This window comes from Dipodomys ordii, unplaced genomic scaffold, assembly GCF_000151885.1.
Source record: "Dipodomys ordii isolate 6190 unplaced genomic scaffold, Dord_2.0 Scaffold167, whole genome shotgun sequence".
In the NCBI taxonomy this organism is placed as follows: domain Eukaryota; kingdom Metazoa; phylum Chordata; class Mammalia; order Rodentia; family Heteromyidae; genus Dipodomys; species Dipodomys ordii.
In genome coordinates this window covers 285,647-298,182 of record NW_012267383.1, presented here as the reverse complement: position 1 = coordinate 298,182, position 12,536 = coordinate 285,647, and the positions used below count along the sequence as shown (strand labels likewise).

The window sequence follows — 12,536 nt, the reverse complement described above, 5'->3', positions numbered from 1 at the left end:
CCCTCCCTCCCTTCCTTCCTTCCATCCTTCCTTCCTTCCTTCCTTCCTTCCTTCCTTCCTTCCTTCCTTCCTTCCTTCCTTCCTTCCTTGCTGTTACTGAGGCTTGCACTCAAGGATTCATGCTTGGCTTTTTCCACTCAAGGGTGGTCATTTACCACTTGAATTACAATTCCACTTCTGGCTTTTTGTTGGTTAAATGGAAATAATTATATCATGGATTTTTTCTGCCGAGGGCTGGCTTTAAACCAAGAACCTCAGATGTTAGCCTCTTGAGTACTTAGGATTACAGGCATTGTGCCATCAGTGCCCAGCTTCTTCTTTTATGATACATTTCTTTTTCTTGTTTTATAATGCACAAATGTTAATAGTGTTAAGGTGGTATATTTTGTCAGGAATATTTTACTGTGATGAAAAATAACATGTTCAGTAATGCAATGTGGGCCAGGAAGTCCCCATGCTCCTGCTGTAAGCTGGCAGTGTGACCTTGAACAGTATTTTATTGAAAGACATATAAACTCTGCATGGTCCCCAAGCCCTTTTCAGTGATAAACTTTCCATGCTGTTACATTCTCTTGCTGGTACAGTCTCCAGGTGACCTGCTGAGTCTTAAACTTATGTGTTCAACATTTATGGAATAATTAAATATTTTGAGTACTTTATGACCCCTGAAAAAAAGTTTTCTTGTCATTAGATAGTGATGTCAGAATAGTCATAAATAAATTCCACCTCATCTAATAGAGAACTTAATAGACATTTCCCAGATGCTTCCCAGGAACAGAAAACAGACTTGAAAATGTCATTCGGGAATATAGACAAATATTAAATACATCATTGAATGGTCAGTGAGAACTGACTTAAGCAATTTCAGCTATTAAACTGTATCTCTGATTTTTTGGGAGGGATGCTTTAATCAGTAATTGCATTCATTAATGAGTCTAGAATACTTTTATGAGCGAGGGGCTTGGTGGCTTACACCTGTAATCCTACTACTCAGGAGGCTGAGATCTGAGGATCACTGTTCAAAGCCAGGGCAGGAAAGTCCAGTTACACTGAATTTTAAGGCTATAAAATCTCAGCACTTAGGTCCTCCAGACTTGAGCAGAAAAAGTCAAGTGAGAGCATGGGGCCCTAAGTTTAAGTACAGTACCAACACTCAGATACACACACAAAAAAGTATTTATGATCCCACCAGAATTTACCATGTCATACAGAAATGATGATACAGCTCCTCCATAATGTCCTTGATTGCCTCACTGAAAAACAAGAAAATGTAACAAAGCACAAAAAGGTTAAAAAGCACAATTCCACTTCCAAGAGAGAATTGCTTAGGTCTTTAGCATTCCTGCTTATTTTTCTGAGCCATTACTTGAAAAAACATACTCACTAGCATAATAGATGTTCACTCCATATCCTGTTTGGTTGTATTCAACACAAAATTTTTCCCATGTGAATACAAACTTTCTATATGCTTAATGTTGTTTGCCTGCCGAACATTTCCTTGACACATGGAGGTGACAATGATAACACATCTGTGGGTTTTAGAAAAGGGACTCCAACAAAATAGGAAGCAGATGGAACAGGAAGCAGCTGTGCCAATCCAGGTGCAAGTTGCAAGGGCACAGAAGGTATAGAGGGTTAGAGATGAGGAAGGGAGATTCCTGAGGACTCTTGACTTTTGGGTGTAGGTGTTTTCAAGTTCATCTCCTGGCTTGGAAGACAGGGTACCATTGACTGAACTACCAAAAGATAGGAGAAAAAAATCCTAGCAACTCAAAGGCAGAGATCAGAAATTCGAGGTTCAAAGCCAGTCCAGGCAGGAAAGTCTGTGAGACTCTTTTAGCCAATTAACCAACATAAAAAAAAAATGGACATATGGCTCAAGTGGTAGAGTGCCAGCCTTGAGGGGAAAAGCCAAAGGAGAGCTCAAGGGCCTGAGTTCAAGCTCCAGTGCCAGCAGAAAGCCCCAAAACAAACAAAAAAACCCCACCATACCTCAATTTTGATGCATCTCATGATAGTGGTACAGAAGCAAATGTTTTTTCCATAAATTGATTCAAATTTTTTTTTTCCGGTAGTGGGGCCTGAACTCTGAGCGTGGGTGCTGTCCCTCAGCTCTTCAGCTCAAGGCTAGCATTCTACCACTTGAGCCACAGTGCCACTTCTGGCTTTTTTCTTTTTGCTTATGTGGTGCTGAGGAATTGAACCCAGGGCCTCATGCTTGCAAGGCAAGTGCTCTACCACTGAGTCACCTTCCCAGCCCTTGATTCAAATTTTTATGAGAGAATGGACTTCTGGAACACTGAAGTACATGAATCTATACAAAGCTACTGTTGGTTTGTTTGTTTTTTAAATTTAAATAATTAACTGGCAGCAGATTTCAGTTGAAACTTCTTAGATCCAAGGATCATTTCATATGATTCTAGAAAATTCTACTAACTTACATAGGTCATCATATACATATGCTTCATAAAGTCATTTATTAAAAAGCATTTATAATCCATAATTATTTATAATTGTGCTATGTCAAATCTGTTTTGTTAGACTTCACTAGAAGAAAATCACATTGTTATTTAAATCATTATTGCATCACCATTAACTGTTTCCCAATGACTTCTTAGAAAATGTGCTATGGGCAACTGACACAGTGGCTCAAACCTGTAATTCTAGCTGCCTGGAAATTAGGAGGATTGCACCTCAAGGCCAGTTTAGACAAAGAAATTTGACTGATTTTTCTCCTTCTCAGACAATAAAAAGATGGGTACAGTGGTTACACCTATCATCTCAGCCATGCAAGAAGCAATAAACAGTAGGATTGTGATCCATATTAGCCTGGGCCTAATGCAAGATTCTATTTGAAAAATAGCAAGATTAGCAGGTGCAGGTGCAGGTGGGAGCTGAGGACTGCAGTTCAAAACCAACCTGGGAAGGAAAGTCTGTGAGATTATCTCCAATTAATCACCAGAAAACCAGAAATAGCACTGTGGCTCAAAGCTCAGGAACAGCACCTAGGCCCCAAGGTCAAGTCCCACAACTGACCAAAAAAAAAAAAAAGGAAAGGAAAGAAAAGAGAAAAAGAAAAATAGCAAGAGAAAATGGGGCTAGGGAGGTGGCTTATGTGGTAGAGCACATGTAGTCTAGCAAGTGTAAGGCCCTTGAGTTCTAATTCCAATATCACACACACAAAAGAAGAGCAAACAAGAGGTTATATAATTTTGAAGTAGCAATATTTAAGAAATGGTATTTATTGCCGGGCACCAGTGGCTCATGCCTGTAATCCTAGCTACTCAGGAACCTGAGATCTGAGGATCATGGTTCAAAGCCAGCATGGGCAGGAAAGTCCAGGAGACTCTTATCTCCAATAAGCCACCAGAAAACTAGAAGTGGCGCTGTGGCTCAAGTGGTAGAGCACTCACCTTGAGCTGAAGAGCCGAGGGACAGTGTCCAGGCTTGGAGTTCAAGCCCCATGACTGACAAAAAAAAAAGAAATGGTATTTATTTAACTTTCCTACTTACAAGTCAGGCTAGATAGAGCTTCAATGTAGCAATGATTTAAAAACTACTTGTGGGGGGGGGAGGCAGTGTGGCTCAGTGGTGAAGTACTTGCCTAGCATGCATGAGGGTGTGATCACAGTAAAGCATTGACTACTTCATTACTTATACACATACATCTAGCGCAAAGACCAACCCAAACTCAGTTTGTTCTGTATGCTCACAACAAATCATTCTGTGATCCCAAAGTGTAAGAGGACTTTTCTTTACCACAAACAAGCAGCTAGACAGCCTTGCAGCTGGGGCCCAAGCTGGGTGTCCTCAAATTTAATTCCATTATGTTTACCTAGAGATCCAGTAAGATCTCAGGAGTTCAGGCCTCAGTCCCCAAGATGGCCTCTCCAGTCACCCCAGATTGTGCTTCTGTCCAATTGTATATAAATCAGGGTTTCCACAGTATCCTCCTTGGATTTGATTAACTTACTGTTTGTTTCTGTTTTTTGTGTGTGTGTGTTTTTTTTTTTTTTTGTAGGTTGAAGGGCTTGAACTCTGGGCCTGGGGACTGCCCCTGAGCTCTTCGGCTCAAGGCTAGTGCTCTATCACTTGAGCCACAGTGCTACTTCTGGTTTTATGGTAGTTAATTGGAGATAAGAGTCTCAGTTTCCTGCTTGGGTTGGCTTTGAACTGTGATCTTCAGATCTCAGCCTCCTGATTAGCTAGGATTACAATCATGAGCCTTGGAGCCTGGCTTGTTTCCATTATTGTACCAGTACTGGGGCTTACACTCAGTGCCTCAGTCTGTTTCTTGGCTATTTTGCTCAAGGCTGGTGTTCTACCACTTGAACCACACCACCATGACTAGTTTTTTCTGGTTAATTGGAGATAAAAGTCTTTCAGTTTTGTCTGCCCAGGATGGTTAAAAACTGGGATGCTTAGATCTCAGCTTCCTGATAGCTAGGATGAGAGGTCTGGTTAAGATTAATCATTTTATGTAAAATAATTGCAACAGTACCTAGCAAGTAAGAGGCACTGAGTAAGTGCTAGCTGTTCTCATTGTGGCGATACCATTATTATTTTTATTAACCTGAACAAGGTTAAAATAAGGCTCTATGAGCTCAGCATTTCCTCATCTTCACTACAAAGTCCCTAGTATTTTTTCTGCAAACTTAGATATAAGCAAACCATTCTAAACTATGTCAGCAAGGTTATTTTTGCTTATCTTGTTGCTGGCTTTGGTAAGGTCGGGGGCCTGGTGTGGAGAAGACCATCTGTGAAGATGGAACACAGCTTTTGCTAATAAATACTGCCATCCTCCTTAAATTTTGAAAAATATGGCCAGGATATTTGCCAAGTCCAGCTAATACTTGCTTTTATACTCAGTAAGAAACATTCTTTAAAGTTCTGTAGAACTGAGCACTGGAAGCTTATGCCTGTAATCCTAGCTTCTTAGGATGCTGAAATCTGAGAACTTAGGTTCAAAGCCAGCCCAGCAGACAAATTTGAGAGACTTTTATCTCCAGTTAACCAGTGAAAAACCAGAAGTGGAAGCGTGGCTCAAGCGGTAGGATACTAGCCTTGAATGAAAAAAGTCTTAGGGAGAGCCCGAATTTAAGCTCCAGTGCTAATATGCACGCACATATGCGTCCCCCCCCCCCACATGCTAAATTCTGGACTAAATTTAAGCTCCACTGCTAGTGCATGCATGTGTGTATGCGCGCACACACAGACACACACACGCATACCGAAAAAGAAAAAGACTAAGAAACTGCTTTGGTCAAACTCTCCAATGAAGTGTATAGTACTTAAAAATATTATCCAAGGTTCCTTTATTTACATTTGAATATCTGTTCTATTTCTAGGAGACAGATGAGCAAAAACTTCACAAAATAGCCAATGAACTTTTGTTGACAGAAAGAGCTTATGTGAACCGACTGGACCTATTAGATCAGGTAATTGCTTTCCCTTTCAGACTGATTTTCTGTTTGGCATTGTGCCTTCTTTTAACCTTGTAATGATAGTGTTTCAGAGACTGTACAAGATGGAGCCTTGAGTATGAGTTCACATACAGAGGCTTTTAAAAAATATTTTTATTATCTATAATAGTTGTACAAAGGAGTTACCATTCAACAAAGTAGTTTATGTATACAGTGTGCCTTGATCAGTGTCACCCCTTTCAACATTCTAATTCATCCCTCCAAATGGAGAGCTGTTAACTGTATACTGAAATCCCATTCCTGCAGTTTGAACTGAGGGCCTGAGCACTGCCCTGAGCCTCTTTTTCCTCAAGGTTAACACTTTACCACTTGAACTATAGTGCCACTTCTGGCTTTTTCTTTTATGTGGTACTGAGGAATTGAACCCAGGGCCATGTATGCTAGGCAAACACTCTATGACTAAGCCACATTCCCGGCCTGATAATAACTCCTGAAAACTAAGGAATCATAATCCTTAGTAGATTGTCAATATAGACTTCCTTTGGGCTGGTACTACAGCTTGAACTCAGGGGTTTGTCCTCTTGCTTAGCTTTTATTGCTCAAGTATACCACTCTACCACATCTCTACTTCCGGGTTTTTGCTAGTTAATTGGAGATAAGAATCGTCCAGATTGTCTTCCCTAAGCTGGCTTTGAATTGGGATCCTCAAATCTCAGCCTTCTGAGTACCTAGGATTGCTGGCATGAACCACCAGCACCTAACTTCAGACTTCCATTGTTAAAAGAAAGAACTGCTAGGTTCTGAGTGTTTGTTACAAGAATTGGCTTCCTTATGCTACTAGAAACTTGGAATTTTATGGTAGCAGGAAGGCCTGGGCAACAAAGCCTTGCCGGTTAATTAGAGAATATGTGGCTTAGTGGTAGAATGCTTGCCTAGCATGCATGAAGCCCTGGGTCAATTCCTCAGAAACACATAAACAGAAAAAGCCAGAAGTGGTGCTGTGACTCAAGTGGTAGAGCACTAACCTTGAGCATGGAGAGACTCAGGGATAGAGCCTAGGTCTTAAATTCAAGCCCCAAGACTTGGGGGGAAAAAAATCTCTCAAATTTATCTAGTAGGCTGGCTTTGAACCTCCTGAGTAGCTAGGATTATAGGCATTAACTGTCTGGCACCTGACTCCAGGTTGGATTTTTTTAAGTCAAGTGAACTTGGCTACTATTTCCGATCTTTTTGAATTTTTTTTTGGGGGGGTCCAGTCGTGGGGCCTGAACTCTGGGCCTGGGCGCTGTCCCTCAGCTCTTCAGCTCAAGGCTAGCGCTCTACCACTTGAGCCACAGCGCCACTTCCGGCTTTTTTTTTCTTTTTGCTTATGTGGTGCTGAGGAATCGAACCCAGGGCCTCATGCATGCAAGGCAAGCGCTCTACCACTGAGCCACCTTCCCAGCCCCATGAATGCAATTATTTTTGCTCCTTTATCAGTTTTCCTTCATCTTTGCATCTCTTTTTTTTTTCTTTCTTTCTTGTCTGAGACTAGAATTTAATAACTCATTGTTTACCACTCAGGTGGTAACCTGAGCCACACCTCCAACCCCTGCCTTTCTCATAATTTTGTCCTAGCCTTGGGGCTTGAACTCAGGTACTGGGTGCTGCCCCTGAGCTTTTTTTGCTCAAGGCTAGCACTTTACCACTTGAGCCATAGCTCTACTTCTGGCTTTTTGATTGATTAATTGGAGAAAAGAGTCTCTCAGATTTTCCTACCTAAGCTAACTTTGAATCAAGATCTGCAGATCTTAGCCTCCTGAGTAACTAGGATTACTAGATATTCAATATTCAGTTGAATATTGAATATAATAAAAGCTGTCACTCCTGTAGTGTGTAGTCACTGATGTCTCCACCAAGCTGTTTTAGTGAGTATTGTTTTGTTTATTTGTGAGTCTGGCTGTCTAGGAGCCCATATTTCTTGGGTTAGTTACCTGGCCAAACAGCTGGTTGGCAGAGGTGCTCAACTACCTAGAACTAGTAAGCTTCTTTCCCAGGTTGACAGACTTGACCTTAAAAATCAGGTCAGGTCTCACCAGACACTGATGACTCCCACCTGTAATCCTAGCTGCTCAGAAGGCTGAGATCTAAGGATCATGTTTCAAAGCCAGCCTGAGCAGGAAATGTCCATGAGACTTACCTCCAATTAAGTACCAAAAAGCTACAAATGGACCTGTGGCTTAAGTGGTAGAGAGTGATCTCAAGCCTTGAGTTCAAACACTAGTACCAGAAAAAAAAAATCACGTCTCTAAAACCTTTCATATCTGCCATCCACATGTATACAGGCTCAGTACAGCCAGGAGAAAATTTTGCCTTGGGCTCTATAGTCTCTTCTGATAATTCACATTTCACAGCCAAAAACATCTTGTGACTAGCAGTCATTGATCCACCACACCCATCCAGCTCAGTATTCCTCACTTCTGGTGGGCATATTTCTCTGTGTGAGTATTGCCCACCTCTCCACATTGAATACTCCCCTCTTAGTCTCTGCATAGAAGGCTGTGTCCTCACAGCCTGTACTACCTTTATATCGACAGACTTGGGGATCAGCATTCCCAGGCTAGAATGCCTCAGATTCTGTGTTCATACAGCTTTTTTTATTTTGTTGTTGTTGTTTGTGCAAGTTTTGGGCTTGAACTTGGCTTTACACTCTTCTTTAGCTTTTTCTACTCAAGGCTGGTGCTCTAGCACTTGAGCCAAACCTCTACTTCCTGCATTTGCTAGTTAATTAGAGATAAGAATCTTTTGGATTTGTCTTCGTGAGCCAGCTTTGAACCAAGATGATCAGGTCTGAGCTTCTTAAGTAGGTAGAATTACAGGTGTGAGCCATCAGTACCCAACTGGGTCTACTTTTTGATAGAGAGGTTGCTAAGACTGAAATTTGGGGACAAGGTTTGCCTTCACATTCTGTTTCCCCAGTGACATTGTCTTAACTATTAAGCCAAACAGATACCTCTAGAGTCAGGTGTCCATAGTGCAGACTTCCACCCCAGTCTAAAACTTCTAATGTCTGTGTGCTGTTTACATGAATCCATATAAAGAACATGTCCAAACATTTAATGTGCTTTGTTTTGTTGTTGTGGGGTTTTTTGTTTTTTATTTTTTATTTTTTGCCGGGCCTGGGCACTGTCCCTGAGCCTCTCCATGCTCAAGGCTAGTGCTCTACCACTTGAGCCACACCACCACTTCCAGCTTTTTCTATTTATGCGGTACTGAGGAATCAAACCCAGGGCTTCATGCATGCTAAGGAAGCACACACTAAGCCACATTCCCAGCCCCTGCTCTGTTTTTATCATTAGATCCAAATCAATGTTTCCATCTGACTTTGTGCCTTTCACAGACTAGGAAGTAATTCTGATATCTGATTGGTCAGAATCAGTGACACCAGTAGGCTTGGCAATGTGGCTGTGTGTGTGTATGTGTGGGGGGGGTTGTGGGGGGCACAGTGAGAGAGAGAGAGAGAGACAGAGACAGACAGAGAGCAGGGACTGGAGCTTGAACTCCCAATCTCTTGACTTTTGCTCATGGCTTGCATTCTACGACTTGAGCCACACTTTTACTTCTGACTTTATGCTGGTTAATTAGAAATAAGAGCCTCATGGGTTTGTCTGCCCTGGCGGGTTTTGAACTACGATCCTCAGATCTCAGCCTTCTAAGTAGCTAGTATTACAGGTGTGTCAGACACTGGTACCCTACCTGGTTTTATTTCCTCATACGTATTTATTTGCCTGAGAAATGATGAGTTGAATATATGGAGCCTAACACACATTACATAGCAATTCCTCACTAGTTATCAGCACTGATGTTGGTAGTTTTAGGTGTGGGAGGGTTGAAGACTTTAAAATTATCTTTATGTAGTTGTACAAAGGGGTTTCAATTTAACATAGTAATTTATAAGTGCAAGGCATCTTGATCAGTGTTACCTTCCTTCACTCTCTACTTATTGTTTATCAAAACTTACCTTCTTTTGCAGTATCTATCTTCTCCACATTATAAGGAAATAACAAGAGCTAAGGAGAGTTCTAGAGTCAGATCAACAGGCCTCAGGCCCTTCAGGTCACTTGTTCTCAGAAAACACTAGAATTTGGAGGAGTCACCATTTTTTATGTAAACAAAAGTTATGTATCTGTAATATTTTCATGGTGTACACAATAGATCAATTAGGGGAAATCAAATAATTAAATTTATAAACTTAGTATCTTATACTTTATTAAGGGAAGTTATTGTTTCTCCAGTTTCCATATCAATTTTTGAGCCCTGATTACTTTTTTTTTTTTTGTCCTGGGGCCTGAGAAACTCTGGGCCTGGGCACTGTCCCTCACCTCTTCAGCTCAAGACTAGTGCTCTACCACTTGAGCCACAGTGCCACTTGTGGCTTTTTTTCTGCTTATGTGGTGCTGAGAAATTGAACCCAGGGCCTCATGCATGCAAGGCAAGCACTCTACCACTGAGTCACCTTCCCAGCCCACCCTGATTACTTTTTTCCTCATCTACAATAACAACTACTCAGTGAATTTCCCCATAGGTTCCTAGAACCCTATTGCTGTAGATTCATCTTGTAGCTTAGATGATGACAACTCTTGTGCACAAAAACCTCATTTTCCAAAAAAGCCTACCTGTTTCCTTTTACTAAACATATGGTCAGTCACCACTGCCCTCCTGTTCCAGAACTTCTTTCTCGTCTTTCTCACTTTCCTTCCCACCAAACTGTGTACTGTAGGTGCTGCTCAGTGCTCTCCTGATGAAGCCTTCAATCATTTACTTGAATTGAATGCAAACACATCTCCTAATAAAGCATTCAGTATCAACCCCTCAGTGCCCTGATCATGGTATAAGTTCAGTAAGAATTTAAATGAGATTTCTGCTTTGTATAACATGAATAGCACATCCTGTTTTCATCCTTTCTTCACTTGCAGACAAGGTATACAAGCTTAATTTTGCCCTAAGAATTGGACTTTGGTTTTAATGAAAAATGTCTGGGCCTAATGAAAACTAAAGTTTTCTGACAGTTAGTAGGATGCCCAGATCTTGTCTCTCTTTTCTATGGAGTCTTTTTTTTTTTTTTTTGGTTGTTGTTCAGTTCAAAGTAACTGCATTTAGGATAGTGTTACAATGAAATACTTCCTGCAGAATACTAAGATATTTCATATTGTTGTGCTTAGTGATCCTATTAAACAGGTGTGTCTTTAGAAAAATAGCTGAAGAATTATTTCATAATGTGACTTTGTAAATCCTAACAGTTGTTAAGGCTCCTGACAACTTGGAATTTTCTTTTTTTCTTTTTTTGGGGGGGGTTGGGGTCTGGTCGTGGGGCCTGAACTCTGGGCCTGGGCGCTGTCCCTCAGCTCTTCAGCTAAAGGCTAGAGCTCTACCACTTGAGCCACAGTGCCACTTCCAGCTTTTTTCTTTTTTCTTATGTGATGCTGAGGAATCGAAGCCAGGGCCTCAGGCATGCAAGGCAAGCGCTCTACCACTGAGCCACCTTCCCAGCCCAACTTGGAATTTTCTTGCTTAAAATTCTACTTTTTTTGTGGAGGTGGGAGGGAAGGGATGGTAGAGGAAAACAAAGGAGGAGGCAACAATGCTTGATAAGAAATGTACTCATTACCTTGTTCATGTAATTGTAACCCCTCTGTACAGTATTGTTACAGTAAAAATGTACAAAAAAAAGAACACAAAAAAAATTCTACTTTTTTGTGGGGAGGGGCGTTTGGAGGGAGTGCAGGACAGTGGTGCTTGTACTAGGACCTGAAGTCAGAGCCTCACACTGCTATGGATGATGCTCTTCCACTAAAGCCACATCTCCACTTTGGGCTTTTTGGTTAATTGGATATAATAGCTGAGCTTCCTGAGTAGAAACATTATAGGCATAAGCCACCTGGTTTCTGCTTGTTTTTTTTTTCCCCTTTCTGTTTCTATACACAGTGTATACTCTTCAGACTTTAATGCTATAAAAATAAAGGGCTATTTTAAAATGCCTATTCTGTAGCTCCTCTACCCCAAGTTCTGATTTCATAGATTGAGATAAGATTCATAAATGTGCCTTTTTAAATTTTTTATTGCTGTTATAAAGGTGATGTACAAGGGGGGTTTACGTTTGCGTAAGTCAGGTAAAGAGTACATGTTTGGGTCTGGGAGTATGACTTAGTGGTAGAGTGCTTGCCTAGCATGCATGAAAGAAGCCCTCAGACCACATAAACAGAAAAGGCCAGAAGTGGCGCTGTGGCTCAAATGGTAGAGTGCTAACCTTGAGCAAAAAAAGCTCAAGGATGGCACTTAGGCTCTGAGTTCAACCCCCAGGACTTGGGGAGGTGGGAGGGGAGAGAGAGAGAGAGAAGTTCTTTCTTTAAAAAAAAAATCAACCAATCCTGGGGCTTGAACTCTGGGCCTGGGCCCTGTCCCTGAGCTCTTTTGCTCAAGGCGAACACTCCTCCACTTGAGCCACAATGCCATTTCCTGCTTTTTTGAGAATTTAATTGGAGATAAAAGTATCACAGAATTTCCTGCCTGGGCTGGTTTTGAACCATGATCCTCAGATCTGAACCTCTTGAGTAGCTAGGATTACAAGCGTGAGCCACAAGTGCCTGGCTTATGTGTACCTTTCTTTTTGGACAGTGCCACCCCTTCCCTCTCTCTCTCTCCCAGTTTTTCCCTCCCATCCCCACCCAGAAGTTCATAAATGTACATTTTATATGTGTATGTATATGCATGTGTGTGTGTGTGTATGTGTGTGTGCGTGCGCGCGCGCATGTGCCTATTCTGGGGCTTGAACTAAGGGACTGGGTACTGCCCCTGAGCTTTTTTGCTCAAGGCTAGCACTCTACCAAGCAAGCCATAGCTTTGCTTCTACCATTTTGGTGGTTAACTGTAGATAAGAATTTCAGAAGGGGGGCTGGGAAGGTGGCTCAGTGGTAGAGTGCTTGCCTTGCATGCATGAGGCCCTGGGTTCGATTCCTCAGCACCACATAAGCAAAAAAAAAAGCTAGAAGTGGCACTGTGGCTCAAGTGGTAGAGCGCTAGCCTTGAGCTGAAGAGCTGAGGGACAGCGCCCAGGCCCAGAGTTCAGGCCCCATG

The 12,536-nt window shown here is 41.8% G+C and overlaps 1 protein-coding gene across 1 annotated transcript in view; it reads left to right on the top strand.

Moving 5' to 3' along the window:
• The window catches only part of Fgd4 (FYVE, RhoGEF and PH domain containing 4), a 111,808-nt gene that overhangs the window by 46,768 nt on the left and 52,504 nt on the right, over nucleotides 1-12,536 (top strand). Inside the window, exons 5-7 of the mRNA XM_013033410.1 lie at nucleotides 5,349-5,444; nucleotides 7,336-7,339; nucleotides 9,678-9,696. Of these exons, the coding sequence (XP_012888864.1) occupies nucleotides 5,349-5,444; nucleotides 7,336-7,339; nucleotides 9,678-9,696 (119 nt within the window). The remainder of the gene's footprint in view (nucleotides 1-5,348; nucleotides 5,445-7,335; nucleotides 7,340-9,677; nucleotides 9,697-12,536) is intronic.